The sequence below is a fragment of the Symphodus melops genome (assembly GCF_947650265.1).
Source record: "Symphodus melops genome assembly, chromosome: 10".
Lineage (NCBI taxonomy): Eukaryota > Metazoa > Chordata > Actinopteri > Labriformes > Labridae > Symphodus > Symphodus melops.
Window position 1 is genome coordinate 19,415,878 of NC_136700.1, and position 18,972 is coordinate 19,434,849.

The window sequence follows — 18,972 nt, forward strand, 5'->3', positions numbered from 1 at the left end:
CACACAGTTTGTCAAATATGTTAAACACAGGTTGAATAGATTCAGCGTGTTAAAAACAGGAGGATGATACATTCATCTGCTCAGAAACAAATACGCTTTACCAAATCAACTTTTCTTTGTCTCCAGTGGTCCCATTGTTCTTTTGTCTTTGTATTCTACGTCTTTAATAGTTGATTTATAGCGCTCACTGCCTGTGAAACCATTTTCTGTTTGTTAAACAATGAAACTCTGATTTGAAGTGAACATTAAATTAAATACAATGCCAATGGATCTGCAAGAATTTATTTTATTTCAGCAAATCATGAGAAAATTAAATTGCACAAATGAGTAGGCAGACAGAAAAAACAAAGACCCTCTTTTGCATGCCCCCATGAAGCTATTCCCTTCAAATCCCAAGGTGCAAACAGAATGAACCCCATTGTACACTGAGTCTGACTTGAATCAGAGACATCGTAACTCGATAATGAAATCCTGATGTGAATTAGTAGGCTTGTAACACACTGATGCACCCCTCAGGCTACTTCAGATTAGTTACAGAACACCCACACTGTCCTTGATCCAGAGCCTGCTAAATATGTTGAATGTGTTATCTTCAGGTTTGAATTTGTGCAAAACAGTTTTGCTGCCCGAAGATACACAAGAGGAGGCATTCAGATATTGTAGAGTTGTAGAGTTAATTGTACCGTACTATCCATCGAGAACATTACGCGCCCAGAATGCAGGCCTGCTCGTGGTACCTACAGTCTCTAAATGTACTATGGGAGGAGAGCCTTTAGCTATCAGGCACCTTTCCTCTGGAATCGTCTACCAGTCGGGGTCTAGGAGGCAGACACACTAGGTACTTTTAAGAATAGACTTAAAACTTTTTTTTTTTGATAAATCTTATAGTTTGGGCTGGCTTAGGTATATAGACCAGCTCATAGTTATGCTGCTATAGACCTAGACTACCGTGGGAACTGGCACCAGGAACTCTTATCTCTCTCTCCCTCTTTCTCTTTCTCTCTGTGCTTTCATATTTTATCACTGCTTGTCACTACTTCAAGTTACTAACCTCTCCTTTTTCTGGGAGCTCCTGAGCTCTCTTAGGTTCCTCGGGACTGTTGAGGAGGATGGGCTGCCCAAACACCCACCCCAGGTTGGGCTAAACATCATCATGAGCTAAAGCTCACTGACATTCATTAACCTGTGTATTTGAACACAGCTGCCCTCAACTTCAGTTCACAGGCAGCTATTTGTTTATATAGCCACTGTATTTGTAGGTGCCTGGATCAAAGTTCATTATAGGGAAAAAGACACACATGTCTTTAACCAAAATCTCAAACAATCTTTTGTAACCTGTGCATCATTATAAATCACTCCTTGCATGAACAAAATGCTTATGCAAAGGTTGGGAGCAAAATCACAGCACATCATCTAACCAGTCCTAATAGCAATGTAGGTTGTTTGCCATGACAAAGGGCCTGAATAAGTTCAAGAATCGCCATTTGAAACAACATCACATCCTATATCCTTTCAGATCAAAATACAGGAGCTGATATGTATTTGGTTGAACAAGACACTTATGCAACTTACTGGAACGAAAATAGCATTTTATTTTGATTAACCTGTCATACTCAAGAGGATAGAAACCAATGTTGTTTTCATCCCAAATGGTGAAAATCAAATCATTACGGGCAACCATTTTCCTGGTTGAGCTCCATGCTTTACCTTGCTTGCAAACGTCATTCTCCAAATCCATAGTTCATCTCTCAAAAGTAAATATCTATGGCAATTAACATGTCAGTGCCATCAGAATGACAAGTCCTTGTGTCATTATGAATGAATAAGACAGTCAAATTGCTTAGTCATGTTGTCAATATAACAGTGTACGCTGGAGGGATGTTCTGTTGTAAACTATGGCTAAAGTTTTGATGACAATTATTGTAAATTGGAGGTTACACCATAGTGTATGTGGGAATGGTTGCAAGAGACTGGACAAAATTCACGTCCACGTTTTTATTGTTTGTCCTCTACTGTGTTGACAGACCACGTCATTGTGATACAGAAAGGAAAAGACAGCACTGCATAGTACAAAGAAAAAAAAAAGGCAAAAGTAGAAAGGTAAACATAGGACAATCTCTTTAGGGAAAACTGTACATGCAGTGCTATAGGTATTACAGTGCAGTCCTCCTACACCTCCTGATGTTCCTCTCTCATCATAAATTCTCATCACAACAAATATTTCTCTTGCGATGCAGTGTGGAAAGAATCTTTTACAACTTTGTGTTGAGCTCCGCCTATATACATGTTCTTGCTAGTTGATTAATTCGTCAGTGAAAGTCAAGATTCACCTGCGAGCAATTTAGCAAGTCAGGACAGATTTAGAAAACAAGTCTAATGGAAATGTTTAGAAATATTCTTGACATATCATGATTTGCAATTTGCAAGTAAAGACGGATGCTATGAACTAATACCTAAATGGTGTGGTGGGTGAGACCATTCAACAGAGACCCATTACAATACATTTTGATCAACATGACATAAGCAATTGATAATGTAGGAAACAGCAGAGAATTGTACATAATCATTTGCATGGATGTACCAAAGCATTTGCAACTTGTTCAAAGAAATGAGAAACTGCTTTTTAGATGTGCACAAGTGACAATGATGTGACCCAGATTCAACAGATACTTTTGAGAACTTCCATTTTGATCTGAAAATGAACCAAAGCGACTGTAAATAGCTGACTATTTAGGATCTCTGCATTTTTTATCCGGTTTCGGTTGAGGTTACTTTATAAAATATCATTCTGTAGGCTACTGGTGAGCAAAGCATTTGGAATGCAGGACTCTGAGGTGGCCACTTGTCCCTGCCTGGCTGTGTTATCTTTTCATTCAGAGCTGCAGAAAACAATGAAAGCCAACAGAACAGTCGATGAATGCTTTCCCTGAGAAGTCACTTTCAGGTGACATTAGAGGGCATTTGGCTTTTTTTTTTTTTTTAAATAACAATTAACAGGACATAACATGAGGCATATCGATTGAACTTCAACGACCATCAGGTTTCGGCTTGTAAGTTTAAGTAGCCCCGGTATGTGAGTCTGCTCTCCAGTGCGCGTACCCAAATGCGCATGCGTGTCTGTACTTCAGAGGAAGAGGAACGCGCTGTAACAGAGAAAGCGTTCCAGCAAACCGCTATATCTGCCTGAGGACTGCGTGCCACTCAGTCCCCACAGACAACTACCATCCACGGTTCTTGCTTCCGCTACATTGTTCAGAGGAAGGGATGAGCTTTGATGCTCACGTTACATCATTGCTTCCTCCCGTGTGTGCGCGCTGCGGGCTTCACCATAATATTCCTCCCTTTCCCACGCAGGGATTGCCACCCTAAAGCAACGTGAAGTTGGTTGCAACATCACCGTACAGTACAACAGGCTCGCTCCACTGAATAGGCTAAACCTCATCTGTCTGGGAGCGCCGCTGGTGAGTAAGGACTGTAAGAGTAGAAAACGCGTTGGAGCTAACGCAGTGAAGCAGCGAGTGTGTGTAAGGAGCTGTGTGCAGGCTGAGAGGCAAGCAGACATAAACATGGTGTAATGTAAGTACTCTCAATGGGTCACAAGGTATCAGATTGAATTTGTCTGGCACAAGACGTACTCTTTATATTTGGACCAGTGTCATTACTGAGACTTGTTTGGTTGACTTGTTTGGTTGAAAGATAGAGATTGGGATGTGACTGGATGCGTTGTAGCGTAACTGGGGTAACTAAGTTTTGCAAATCAGATATTTTCATTTTGATCTTTAAGATTAAGTGGTAACAATGGTACTTAACCCCAAGTCTCCTGGCTCTCTTTTTGAAAAAAGCGATGAAACAGAGGGCTCTGCATTGTAGGCTCGTCATCAAGACATTTGAATTATTTGAAATGCAATACACATTTTTTCTACACTGCTGCAAATCCAGATGTGTTTTTAGATTCAATTCAATTCCAACAACTTTTTTTTCCCTGGGGGGGAATGCAAAACATTTGTATGATTGTGTGTACTATTTTCCTAGTAGTAATGCAGCATTTGTGTCTTTATTGGTAATCACTGATATTGCATTTCATAGTTTTCAGTAGTGGCCAACTGGCTGGTGTTGCAGTGATTCTGCTATGACTTGTCCTTGAATCAGTCAAGCTGTGCTGATTTAACACACATCTACAATCTGAGGTTAGTTTTTGGCCAGTTGAATAAATTCAACAATTGTTTGCTGGCTTCATAAAGAAGGTAGAACAAAGACATATGGTGTAAATCATGTTTGCAGAAAAACTCAGTGTAAAAACTTTGCTTTTGATTCATATGTACAACAATTACAATGAAGCAGTTTCTGTTTATAGAATCATATAACCAAGTAAGAGTAGGAGGTGTAAAAAAAAGGGTGTGTGAGAAAAACTTAATGGCACTATTAACCACATTATGCCTTATAAAATGACCTATAAAATGAACTTTATTTCTTAATGAGATTTGTTTGTACAGCAGAGTGCAAAATGCAAATCAGATAAAATCAAAAATAACACTGTCATTTTGCTTGATAGCTTAATAGTGTAGTTCACTCTTCCAATTGGCCAATATTGATTTGAACTTTACCCCTGTATGGCCTTGTGATGGCCACAGATATCAGGGGTGTAACACAAAACAGTACTTAAAACATTAAATCTATGTTGACACCCGAGAGCAAAAATGTCCAAACTAGGTGTTTCTTTGTTATGTTTGATATGACTTGACTTGATAGATAGATAGATAGATAGATAGATAGATAGATAGATAGATAGATAGATAGATAGATAGATAGATAGATAGATAGATAGATAGATAGATACTTTATTGATCCCGAGGGAAATTCAAGAAAGACTGTTTCCCATGTGTTCTTCATGATGATACATGAATTAAGTACAAGACTAGACCTGAATATCACACCATGATATTAGTTTGCTCAATACAAGGTTGGAATTTGAACAAAGATTTGAAAAAATGCCCATCCTATAAATATAAGCTAAAAGTAATCTTTTGTAACTTCCCCTCTTTGTTTGTTTTTATCCAAACTGTTCTAATCAATGAGCACTGTTTGATTATTGACGGTTGACGTACGAGCCAGCTATCACATGACTACAGTCACTTCTGTGTTCACGAGTCAACATTTCAAACAAGAATACTTCTTCTTGCTCGCAAGAAAGATGAAACACAAAAGAAACTCTTTTATGAATGATCCTTATTGTGTTAAAAGGGGACATACCATTCTATTCATAGTTTGCTTTGGCTTACTGGCTCTTCGTGTGTTTAGACCTCAGGCAGACAGTTTAGAGTTTGGACACAACTTTACGTCACATTTGAAGTCCAAATTTCGACAAATAACATGCAGTGGAGTGGTTGTTTGACTACAGACATACAGCGCCATCTGTCCAGTGTGTATTTAATTTACATTGAAGTTGTGGAGCTTTTGGATCTTTTGAACAAATCACTGCTTAAATGATTGCAATCATCCCAACAATAACCAAAGTTAGGGCAGGGCAATTAATCGAACATTTTTTTAAACATGTCAACCCTTGCCCATGTTGATGATTTTCAGGTCAGATTCACGTGACGACACGGCTAGTGAACGCAATATCTGTCGTTTGGACACATTTTGTCTTCAGGAAAAATGACACCAAACAAATAACAGCCAAATGTAAACACCATGGAAAATCTGTTCGCAAGAAGTGTAAGTTATTTATTTCAACAGTTTGAGCGAAGTTCATTCTACTTTAAAAATAAAATTTGTAGTTTTCATTTCAAGAGATGCTTTGTTTTCAGTTCAAAATATTCAAATTAATAACCACAAAATAGTTCTTCAGATATGCACTCTTTTAATTAGAGAATATATCCCAGCTTTTAAAGTTGAGTATATTCACAGTAGAGACCATGTCAGTGAACTATGAGGGCAAAAAACTAATACAAAATAATCATTCATGTGATCGAGGCAAAATAATAATTCAATCGCGTTAATGATTTCAGGTCATATCACTCACAGGAGGATTTCATGAAGCAGCTAAAACAACACAACATGCCCTCTGTATGACAGATTCATTTCTGCTTGAATCAATCCATTTGGAACATGATGAATTAACATATCTGCCCTCTTAACATTCACCTTAGGCGTCCTTGAGTTGTCTGACATCATTTATAGTTTTGCACATAGCATACACACACGCATGGATAGCATTATTGAAATGACACAAGGTCCCCTACTATTAAACCCAATCCTAAATCATAGCCTTAACCATTAGACCCCTTGTTGAAGGATTCTGCATTGAGTTAAGTTAAGTAATATCAAACAGTTTTGTTTATTTGGAGGACACAGGAGACATACTTCAGAGAGATTGTAATGGGGAATGCAAGGGCCAACACCTTATTTTTGTTAAAATAAGGTGTTGAAATGGGCTAATCTGGTTTTAAATACAACAAAGAATGACCATTCCGATCTTTAATCTCTCTCACTTTAAAAGAAAAAACCCTCTAAGTGGAGTTCCTGGCCTGGGTCAGAGTACTTACCAAACTTAATCATGGTTCTTAAAATGGAGAAGAGAGTGGCGTTAGTAGAACAAAATCTCTGTAATTTGTTGGTCCTGTTTTTCATCAAACTCTGGTCCTAGTACTAATATCAGACCAGAAGCTTGGGGAAATACCGCTTTTCACTTACACTGCCACCAGAAGTTCATATGACAGGACAGGATGTTATCGTGATGTCACGGTGGGTGGCTGTGGCTCAGTGATAGAGTTGCTGTCAAATTCCACCAGATGCATGTTCGGTCAGTTGTTGATAGCTTATTTTACTTAAGTCAATGTGTGTGCTTCCACTGGCTCCGCTGTGTCTCAGCTCCGTCTCAGTAGCAGATAGACAAGGCTTCTATTTTTGCTGAATGCTGGAGAACGCCATGTCAATATACCACAGAAAACTGCAGCAACATTTCCGATATGTCCTTGAGCAAGACACTTACTGTAAATTGTTGCTGCTGTTTTATCAGCGCTGTGTGAATGGGATTAGCCAACACTGATGGACACTCTAGCATCCTCTGCCATCAGTGTATGAATGGGCTGGTGTGACCTGTGGTGGAAAAGTGCTTTGAGTAGTCAGAAGACTAGAAAAAGCATTATAAAGTCCATTTATCATTCACTCCAAATTGGTCTATACAAAATGTATTTTTACACTGAGTTGCATGGACAAAACAAATATCAAACAACAATATCAAATAAAAACAAAGTCATTATCAGATTTTTATCTTCATTGTCAATGTCATTTTAACTCTTTCAGTTGTTAATAAACTGTGATACAAACCATAGTATTGTTTCTTTTTCAGTTAAAATGTTGGTGTGTGTGACAACACTTGAAAAAACATGATCTTCAAAGAGCTTCTTCTGCCCTAGAGACCTCACAGATTGTCCTCCCTGAGTCGCATACTATCCCAAAGCCAGCACCAATAACTAAAAGAGGCCGGCTGTTGAAACCCCTACTTCACACGACAGGCTCTTCTTCCACATCTCATTTGAAATCTCTGTTATCGTGGATTTCTTTTCTGTATTACATTGTTTTTAAGTAAGCCCGATTTGACACTATGAGCAGCAGATTGCAGACAGAAAGAACTTTAAAGCCCAAATATGTAACCTTGGTTCAATAAGTTAATGATTTGTGTGATGACTAAATGGAAAAGATCAGCAGCTGCCAAACTGCAACTTTCATTGGACTAATTATGACCACATTGATTTCAAAACGGAGGATAATAAAATAAGAGTGTACGTGCTGTACAGTGTGTTATGATACACAGAGGCACAGACACAGATTATTGCATTACAGTGGATATACTTACATCCAATAAACATAGCTAAGATTAGGATTATATCTGCTTGTTTACCACATTGTTCTCCTTTAACTTTTTATCCTAATGGTAACTATCTCGTCATTTTGTGTCATTTCCACCATGTCTTTGTGAACTTAAAACACATAAAAAGATGTGCACTCAGTTTGAATTTAAAGTAGGTGAATTTAATGTAATTTCACAAATACTTGAATAAAAGTTTAAATTCTGTCCCTCAGAGATCTTTTATCATAACTCTTACCTGGGAAGTAGTCCTGCAAGCATACAGCTAAAGTTTTCCCTGCTTAAATGCTAAAAAGCTTTCATGAATCGTTGGATTGTGAACATCACACATCCAACGATCAAAATTCTCCACGTGTGACATTAGAACTCTTGATTTAAGATAATCCTGTATTCATCTCGCAAGCGAGACGGTCTTGCGTAATTTCTTAAATTCTTCTAAAATTATAATTGAAAACATCAAAAACATATTTCTTTTTTTATTCACGATTAAGAATCAAATTATTTTATTTAATGTCTTTTTTATAGGGCTGTCAACACTGAATTAGTTTTGCGATAAGTTAATTTTAGAAATATATATATCTTTTTTAGATTACGGTTTGTTTTGGCATGATGATTGGCATGCTATTGTGTCTCTTTAGGCGCACAGTGTATAAGCCTCAGGTACATGAAAATATGGTAAATGGACTCAAGCTTGTGTAGTGCTTTTTAAGTCTTCTGCCTAACTCCCCAGGTAACATTCACACGCAGATCGCAGATGGCAGAGGGTAGGGATGTAAAGATTCATCGCGAGGCAGTTTAAAAATCGATTCAAAGGTGTGTTCACATCGCTTCTCTGATTTTACTGCTACTCGCAGTAAAATCGTGAGCTTTAGCAGTTGTAGAGCAGAGTTGGTTGGTTGTATAACAAGCCGGCGTTATCATAGCAGCTGCTGAGGCCAACACCACACTAACAAGCAGGTTTGTAGCCTAAGAGATTACGAGGTGCGTTGGTGTTTTCATGAAACAAAAAAAAGGAATATTTTCAGTATTCTCATAATTTGTCTTCGGCCTCATTTTGTTAAATAAATTGTAAAAGAATTGTACTGTGAACCCAGTATTGTGAATCCTATCGTATTGGGACTTTAGTGAATTGTAACATCCCTAGCAGAGGGTGTTTCTTAAGATCTCCATTCCCTTTAATGTATACCAGACATACACACTGTCGCAGCGGGAACAATCTGGCGTTCGGTGTCTAACCCAAAGGACGGATTTAGGGATTGAACCCCAGATCTTCGGTTGGGAAATGACAAACTGTACCACTGTACCTCTGATTGGCTGTCGCAGTGTAGAACACAGGTTTGGATATGTAGTTATAAACACACGTCTTAGTTGATTGGAATTTAAGTTCCATTTCCCCCCTCTTCCCTCTAAATTTCTGCAACCCACCTAGCGCCCCCTAGTGACCCCCTATTCCCAGTATGGGGTATCCATTCCCCTGCTGTTAGCCTATAGTTTTTACTTCTTGCGAGCATGCTCACTACATTCTATTGGATGAGAAACTGGAGAAAAGCATGCACCAAAAAATGCACCAAGGCTACAATTTCCTATGACAGCCGATCCTCAACACCCTGCAGGGAATCCTCACACTTCATCGACTGTGCAGTCTACACTCGATGGGCTCCCTGCAGTTGCCTCTAAAATTCAGATGCTTTTAGGAAGTCAACAGACGTGATTATAGCGTGCAAATTCTTTGAAAGCTTTCCACCATAAAAGCGGTCAAAATGTTACAAATGGGCTCCAGATTTAGCTCTTGTGGCTGGATTAAATTCAGGGATTATGTGTTTAAGAGGTGATTCCCTATTGTGGCGAGAGTACACATGAGATTTTATTTAGATCATGTGTCTGTTGTTGAGAGACATCAGCTAGCCATAGTGGGTGAAAGTGAACTCCAAAAGATTGCTTCAGTCATCGCGGGAGCACACATTGTATGCACCCATGTTCTGTAACAGTCACATCAAACCATCCGGCCTTTTTGTCTATACTCAGAGAATAGGACATGCCATTATGGTAGCTTTACAGCAGCTCATAATTAATACATCATACATATTTCTTCATTTTCATACTTTAATGTGTTTGGTATTGTTGCATAATAAGAATATTATAAAGATCATGTCTTTATCTACTTTCATAGCTACTACAACGCAACAAGAACTTCAAAATGGAACACAAACACAAGCTTGTTGACAAAGATTTTTAGCTGTAATGATGAGCTATATTTATTTCAACGTTAGAATGAGTATGTCAGCCCTCATCTTTCATCAGATCATGGTAGGAAGGAGCTTGAACTACTAAATCATTGACACTATTTTCCCATGAAGTGCCTTTGTTGAAATGACTCTTCTTCCACATGCACTGCTGCCTGACTCATCTTTAATCACTACAGTGTGTGACTAAGCTCTTTAAGTGGTCTGCCTGCATTTCTTTCATGACCCATGGTTAGAACTTTTCAGCCGTGCTTGAGAAACATCTGTGGTGAAGGGCATCTCTGACAGGACTAAATCTCACTCTGTTGTGCTCTGTTGATCCCTCACATCTTGAGATTGAGGGTTTTTTTTTTGGTTGTTGTTCGTGTGTGTCATTAAGACTGCCGGCGTACCTCACAGCATCACAAAGTACAGCACTTGACCCCCTCTGCTCTCCGAACCCCCCCCCCCCTCACTATATCACACACAGCGAGCTATTGTGTTGCTCTAATCTCTGTGTTGCCTGTGGTGTCTGTGAGGAGGCCCTGTGCCTTCTGTGCTTCCTGTGCTTCATGCTCCTGGGAGCTACAGTGTGTGCGGTGTTTGTAAGTCCCACATGTTCGAGAGGGCGGGGGTTATAAGAGGGCCGAAGGGGACGTGTCCTGTTAGATACTTGATATTTATTACACACGAGGATTACAGGGTCATCTGAAAGGCTGTACCAATGTTTTTCATCTGTGAGAAGATTATTGATTTAGTTTTAATTAAAGTATAGCTTGTTTAGTGTATTAAATGTGAGAAAACATGGTAACATGCTAATTTAAATACAACTTAAAAAAGACAGCAAATCAATGTGCAGATATGTTGCAGTTGCTTTAATATTTCAAAATTGTTTTGTTTTGACTATAGGGAGATGCCCACTGACATTACTCCTGTAATCCTGATGACTGAATAATCGGCAATGAAAGAGGGAAAAGGTAAGATGTTCTGTCGAGGAGTTTTCGTTATTGTTGCTCCCTGAGAGCTTCATTTACAATGGAAGTATCAGTTTTCAATGTTTTGGCATGTCGATCTAAAAATGATAAACACATTATGATGTGAATAACAGATTTCAAGATGCATCTTGAGAATGTCCAATTCTGAATACCTGCTTCATCTGCATTAGCAGTACTGCACATTTTAATGCAGTTTTGTTTGTTATGCAATGACCACTTTCAGTAAAATGTAAAAAAACACCATCTAAAAATCTGCATTTTTATTATTTCCAAGAACAAAAGGGAAACATTTGGATTGCATCTTTATGTTTCACCAACCAACAATCACAATCTGTATACACTGTTATTAGACTGACAAGGGCAGCATATTCTCACATTTAAAAAGCATCAAGAAACGCTTTAGCCTTGAAAAATGCGTCAACATTGTTTCAAGCAGAGAAGAGAAAACACGATAAATAGTTTGAGAGAAAAACAAAAAAACTGTGCGTTTGAAGTTTTCTCCTCTCTACATTCTTGAGTGTTTTCATCATACATAGCTTTAACAATAACTTAGGAAACAAACACAGCAGAGCCTCCTATCCGGCTCAAGATGAAGCATGCACTCTATTATAACTCAAATGAAACTACACCCTGATACGAGAGGAAGCAAATTCGTATCGTGTTTTCTGTTGACAGGAAGTGACTGAGTGAAAAGAAATCCACTGAAAGTCCCTGTGGTGGTGTTAATCGATCATGTGGTTTCCAGTCTTTGGCTGAGTTCAAGTTTAGGGTGTGCATGATTTTAAAAGTAGATTTTCAACAGTATTATTTTACTGTAAAGTAATGTAGCAAGTATGAGAACACATACACAGCTCAAAATAGATTCAGCTGTGCTCTCCTGCAGTTAACTGTTGATTCCAAATGACCTGCTGCTTCTGAGACTGTGTCATAGTGAATGTCTAGTAGAGTCATGTAGATTTACAAAAAGACCTTCCTGGCCTCTGTAAAACATTAGTTCAAAATGTACTCTGTGTACCTGTAATAGTGTGTGTGGCCATACATGCCTTTTAATCAAATCTAAGATTGATGTGATTTTATAGCTCTGAAGAGAGGAACTAAGAAAACAGTCTGTAGTGTCTTCCTCATTTTGATCCACTTAATCTAATCAGCGTTCATCTTCTGCTTCCGCTACTTTTATGTATTTTTTTCTCTACATCTGTCTTTCTTTGTCTCCTCTTGGCTCCTCCTCATTGCATCAATTTGTTTCTCTTCCACTCCCATTTCCCTCCGCCATCTTTTTTCCTCACCCATGGCCTATATTTAAATCAATATTAAAATATACAGATAACAGCTTAGATTTTGTGTCAGTTCGGGTGTGGCCAAATCAGACTCCTTTTTTCTACCGTGTGTTGTACGTCTCTGTGATCTGTCTTTTATCACCCTCTGAGTTGTGGTTCATGCATTTCAAACAGCTTGAAGGAGTTTCTAATCATGGTGGTCTTTCACCTCTCTCTGGACCACTCACCAGGATAACCTCTGCACTGTGTAGACATGAGAGGACCAAGGAGCACCTGAAGATGTCCCAGAAGGCAACTAAAAGTAAGTTCTGTGACTGCCTGGTTCATAAGGATGCCTTCGCACTTTTTAACACATTGTTGTAAACTCTTTTTTTTGCTCTGTTGCAAACATAGAGCAGATTGTTTGAATGTGACTGTCTCTCGGTTGATTTGCAGTAAAGCACTAAGCTGATCTGTGTGTTATTTCAGAGGATTATTGACTGAAATGCTCTTTGTCACAGATTAATGGCCCGATCTGTACAATGATACTGAAAAATGGGTTACCTGTGCTGAGTAGGAAGATAGGGCCCACACACTTGCCTCAAATGCAAAAAAAAAAGCTTTTTATAAATCACAACATTTCATCCAGAGGTCTTCTTCAGGTGAACCCATGTTCAGTATAAGAACACCACTGGTCAAATGTTTTGACACCAAATTAAAATGCACGTTTTTTTTCTTCAAGACATTTTATCTAAATGCTTATGCTTAAATGTTATACATTCCTTCAATGAATCGAAATAGTGAAGTTGATGCCACTGTATGTATGCATTTTTTTCCAGTTTTAAAACCGTCTGTTATTCTAAATGTGTGAAAAAATAGTGAACGTAAAGAAAAAAACCCCCTTATTTTATAATAACAGATTCCATCTTAGTTTCATTCTCCATCCAGTTAGGCACGACTGTTGCTCTCCGCAAGTGGAGCTGTGTGAGGAGGATGTCGAGAATGCGTATAGAACATCACTTCCTGCGGATTTCGCAGAAAATTAAAACCCGGGTTCGTCAAAAAATAAAAAACTTAAATAAAAAACTTATACAGGCAACACAGCGAGAAAGTGAATATCTAATTTTATCAGTTAATCCTTCTCTTACTAATGGGTTATAAAACACCATTTAATTATGTGACATATGGAGTCACATATAGCAATTTTGATATTAATATGTGAAGGGCAGTAAACACATCATATTTATTAACATTATTAGGAGTTATTAAATCTGTTAAATAATTATATATTATTATCAATCTCATCTCAGTATTTCTTGCACTCCTCATCATGGTCTCATTTAGCCATATTATTCTTTGCTTACTTTTCTTACTGTTGTACATTGAGAGCATAGTTCACCAAAGACAAATTGTGTGTGCAAGCATACATGGCCAATAAATCTGATACTTATTTTTAAAGTTACCTGTGTTGAGTACCAGCAGTAACTTCTTATTCGATTACAGTTTGTAGTAAACTGCTACTGCAACAATCGGTGTACACTGACGAGGCATGACCTCACACACTGGCTCACCCAATGATTGCCAACCCCAACAACTCAACAGTCACTTCTCAAATGATAATCTGTCTTACCCCCAAAAGTGTCTGCGTTACATTATCAGGGAAAGAATAAAGCTGTCTTGTTGCTTTTTGTTGGTTTCAAAAAGGGGCCTTGGCCTTTATATACCATGGACAAAGACCCTTTACAATGAATTGTTTTCAGCTCAAGTCTGCAGTGGCAGTTGCATTGAATATTTCTCTGTTTTGTTTTGAGTATTTGAAATGTGGCTGTCACTGAACGTTAGTTACAGTAGATTTCTCTTCTCCTTAACAGAATAGTTAAACTTGTTTTAGTCCTGTCATTGCCGTGAGGTTGCTAGACAACCAGCAGCCTCCAGGAAGTCTTTGTGCCATGGCAACATATTCCCCAAACATTACTTGTTTTAGCTCTGCAATTTGTTGTATGATGTTTTTTTAGCCTCCTCACTGACAAAGGCTGGATTTCCATTCTTTGAGCTAGATAGATATCCAGGTGCTGCCGTTAGATATTAGGTGAACACCAATGAGAGTGGTTTCTAAATTCGTTAAGTCTTGGAAGAAAGTGAGTACTGTATGTGCCTTTTTAAAACGTACAAGTATTTATTAGGATTATTAAGGAATTGTAAAGTCCTTAAAATGTGTCACTTCCCTCCTTTAGAGGACAGTTTGAAGACTAACTTACGATATTCCATTACTCAGAATTAATTATGTTTATCTTTATTACAAAAATACAAAAGTGATAAAGCCATCTGCAGGCCAATGAATTCAGACTTTGCACTTTACTTACTTTATTATTTTATCATTTCAATCTGTGTCAATCAGTAACAGATGCAAACATTCACACCACAGAGCAGAATACATGGCAGCAGCTGCGTCAGACACAGACACAGCTGAAATACAGCGCCTTCATGGCAGCTATAATTCTACAATTCTACAATTTACTTGGCAGATTCTGGATTCAAGAATCTGCCAAGTACTAACCTCTCCTTTTTCTGGGAGCCCCTGAGCTCTCTTAGGTTCCTCGGGACTGTTGATGAGGATGGCCTGCCCAAACAACCCCCCTCGCCCCATCCTATCCTATATCCTACCCTTCTTTCTGCATCTCGTCCAATCTCCCCCATCCCATTTCAAGCCCAGCACAGTTTAGCAGATGGCTGTTCCGTCATGAGCCCGGGTCTGCTGAAGATTTCTGCCTGTTAAAAGGAAGTTTTTTCTTGCCATGCTGGATGATGGATTAAGCTGGGCTCTTGTAATATAGCCATAAGTAAGGTCCTTTACCTGCTTTTTGTAAACATAACGATGAGCATGGTCTTGTTACCTGCTCTTTTGTTAATGTTAACAGACAAACAGTAAGGTCCTTTACCTGCTTTTGTAAAGTGTCTCGAGATAACGCCTGTCATGAATTGACGCTATACAAATAAAGATTGAGATTGAATCCAAAGCGACTTACATCAGACAGTAAGTACAACACAATCAATAATCTAGGAAAGAGAAATCAATGTCAGTAAGTGCAAATGATCAGCTTTGAGTCCGAATGGACACACAGGTGCTGACAGGAAGGAGGAGACGAGTCGAGTTCAAGACTTGGGGCCCTGTTGTGAAGGTTGGATCAGGCGCCTTTGATTGAGAGAGCGGAGTGGGCGGGAGGGAGTGTAGACCTGCATTATATAGATTAGGTATGTCACTGTTTTGTAAGCGAGCAGCAGAATTTTAACATTGATATGAGCAGTAACTGGGAGCCAGTGTAAGGATGAACAGTGGAGCTCTTTCAGAAAAGTTGAAGACCTGTCATGCTGCTGCATTTTGTATCATCTGCAGGGAGTTGATAGTGCATGTAGGAAGATGTCTATGCGTGACATAACAAGAGCCTGTACCAGCAGCTGTGTAGCATGTTCTGACAGATAGCCTAAGGTCTGATCTTCCTGATGCTATTCAGAGCAAAACAACATGACCGGGCATTTGAGGTCACTTGAACTCAGTCTTTGAAAGGTAGCACCAGTTATAACCATGACAATTCGTTTTGGCTACAGTATATGCCTACATAACAATAGGCTGAGTAGCCTATACTTACTATTCTTTTTTTAAATTCTTGTATGTACCTATATGTTTGTATGCCTGTACATGTATGTGAGTGTGTGTGTATGAAATGCATATGTATAGGCTATGAGTGTATACTGTCTTTCTTTATTTTATTGTTTTGATTCTGGTTTTATGCTCTGTAAAGCACTTTGGTCAGCTGAAGCGGTTTTAAATGTGCTAAGTTATAAACTTTGACTTGACTGACTTGACTTGACTAAATGAGAAAATCGGCTGAACTGGCCCAGAACTCAGTTCCGTGCAGTGTATGAGCATTGGTGCAGCGTATCATGCTCAAGCAGACTTTTTCATTGGAAAGCACCGCCATAGAGGTACAGGTGCCAAATGAGCCGATAGCATGTATAAGAAGGTTTCCATGTGCTCTGCCAATCAAGAAGAGATAGTTCCAGGACCTTCAGTCCAATAACACGCCACGCCCTCCAAGTGTCATCACTTCTTCAACAATTTTCTACACGTAAATTTGGTAATAGTGTTTGTATATTTGTACATTTTTGATATTATCTTTTGATACTTTGACATGACATCTATTGGATTGGATTGTTCTAACAGTGTTTCTTTGTACTTGTACATTGACAATAAAGATATCTTATCTTACATTAATAGGCATCAGGCATCAGGAGAAGTGAGGAGATGGACATGCCTCCTCAGCATTATGTTTAGTTAGTTTTTTAGTTATGCTTTATTGTTGACACAGTTTAAGAAAGTTTAACATTTTCTAAGTCAAAAAGGCGTTTTTAAAAATTTGCCCATGTCATTTATTCCTTTTATGATAAATAAATGACAGACATTGCTATCAGTATTCCAATAGTCATCTATCGTCTTTACCATATGAGTGAAATTATCAATAAACATTATCTTTTAAATATTTGGTTCATTTTCTTTGTCTTTTCTAAAAAACCCTGACAAAATGACTTTGCCATTATTTTAGGAAGGTCTGCTTTATCTTTAAACTTCCAAAGTTCTTTAACATTTTACTCAAGTTAAAGCTCTGATATTTAAGTTGAAACCTTTATCAACTTTGGTTATGTAGGGGATTTTCTCTCTGTTATCAAACACGTGCTATGGGTTGGGTATTTCCTGTTCACATTCTTCTTGAAAAAGCACCTGGCATCTGTCTGAAACTCTGTCTGAAAATTAATTCTCATTTTAAATTTCAGTACCCACTGTGCTACTGATACTACATTTGCATTTATGAGGGAGTGCTTGTGTGTTTGCTGTACCCGTCTCAAAAACATTACTTTTGTTGTTTATCCGTTGAGAACATCAGTTGTGTAAAAGCAACAGCGCATATAGTATACGTAAATGACAGAAAAAATTACACACACGCATCACATTTAACAACCAAAGTGCTATCAAAGATTACTGAGGGAGTTCTTTATATTGCACTTTTCAACTTTGCATGAAGTGCTTCCCATAAACATTATACATACACAACACAATCAATGAACGAAGTTAAAAGCAGTTACTGTAAAAAACACAATCAGTTAAAAGACATTAAAAGTAAGATAATAGGAATGCTTATAAAATCAAGTAAGAAAAACAAAATAAATGTAAAATTACATGATTGAATGACAGACTGGTAATAAGTAAAATAGACAAGTTTTTTTTCAGATAAAAATGGGAGCCTGTAAAAATGTGTTTTAAGTCAGGATTTAAAAACAGAAACAGTGTCAGCAGCTTTAATATCAACAGGAAGACTGTTCCTGCAGCTGAGGAACCAGTGCAGAGAAAGCTCAGTCACCCTTTGACTTAAGTCTGGACTGTGGTACTGTTAGCAGGACTAGCCCTGCAGATCTCAGTGGCTGTTTTGGTTTGTAAGGAGTGAGGAGTTCATAGATTTAATGTGGTGCCTGGCAATGTACAGCCTTGTACGTCAAACGTACAATTTTAAAATGGATTCTAAACGAAATTGGTTACCAATGAAAAAATACGAAAACTGGGGTGATGTGAGCAAAAGCATACTTAAGCTACAAGAACAATTCACCACAGCGAGATGCTGTCCGACTGTCACCATTACAGCGTCAACTTTCCATCATTATATCAAATGTCATTATCAATTATCAAATGTCTTGAAATCTCACATTAGGGTGAAGTAGCTAACTACTATGTGCTTTTTGAAATGTCATCGTCCTGTATTTGAAACAATCGTTTATTTGCTTTTGTTGTCTTGTATTTTGTCTCCAGCATGGTGCCTTAGGCTTCTCCCGGTTCTCCTCTTCTTCATCTCCTTCATCACATACTACTGTTCCTATGCCATAATTCAGAGGTAATTACAGACACTTACACTTTTCATGAATTGACTCTTGAAATGGGGTCACACAATTACAGAAACATCCATTAAAAAAAAAAAAAAGCTCATGAAGTCAGTGCAGTGCTGAGTCACCCAAAGTAAGACGATCCACATTCTGAACATCTGAGCTGCTGGTCAGTTTAATGCTCTGCATTTGCCCATTGTTGCACTTTCCTGAGAGATCTGGAGCCATTTACTGGCACACAGTTTTTTTTCTCTTTCTGGTTTCAGCAGTAGTTTCATGCCAGTTGTGGTTGTTGTCTGTCTTTCAGTTACGGAGGCACCAGCAAGTCTCCGAACAGTAGCAAGTCGCTGTGTGGTGGCTGGCTAACCCAGAAGAAGTGGGAGAGCCTTAATTTTAAGTGAGTAATGGCATGTCTGCTTTTTTTTTTATTGTGCGAGTGGATGGCCTATTAAGGAAGGAAGGTTTGCCAACATAAGGTACCGGGCTCCGTGGAAATGGAACTACTTATCTTGGTTAGGCATTAAGGGAAAACATATTTTAGTGAGGAAAAAAAAAACGTGACTCGTTATAAAGAATGATTTTCCATCAAGATCAAGGCTGCAGTAAGTTTTGGTCACTCAAGTGGAATGTGTCGAATGTGTGCTTGAGAGGGGACTTTAATGTCGGCTTGGAGCCAGACAAAAAGCTTGTTTGTCCTGCAC

General features: G+C 38.4%; 1 protein-coding gene across 1 annotated transcript in view; it reads left to right on the plus strand.

The window, feature by feature from the left end:
- The first annotated feature begins 2,898 nt into the window (after nucleotides 1-2,898).
- Nucleotides 2,899-18,972, plus strand: part of st3gal4 (ST3 beta-galactoside alpha-2,3-sialyltransferase 4) — a 28,777-nt gene continuing 12,703 nt past the window's right edge. The window contains 6 exon segments of the mRNA XM_079353231.1: nucleotides 2,899-3,461; nucleotides 11,002-11,069; nucleotides 12,539-12,665; nucleotides 18,201-18,282; nucleotides 18,579-18,670; nucleotides 18,862-18,873. Of these exon segments, the coding sequence (XP_079209357.1) occupies nucleotides 12,644-12,665; nucleotides 18,201-18,282; nucleotides 18,579-18,670; nucleotides 18,862-18,873 (208 nt within the window). The 5' untranslated portion in view covers nucleotides 2,899-3,461; nucleotides 11,002-11,069; nucleotides 12,539-12,643.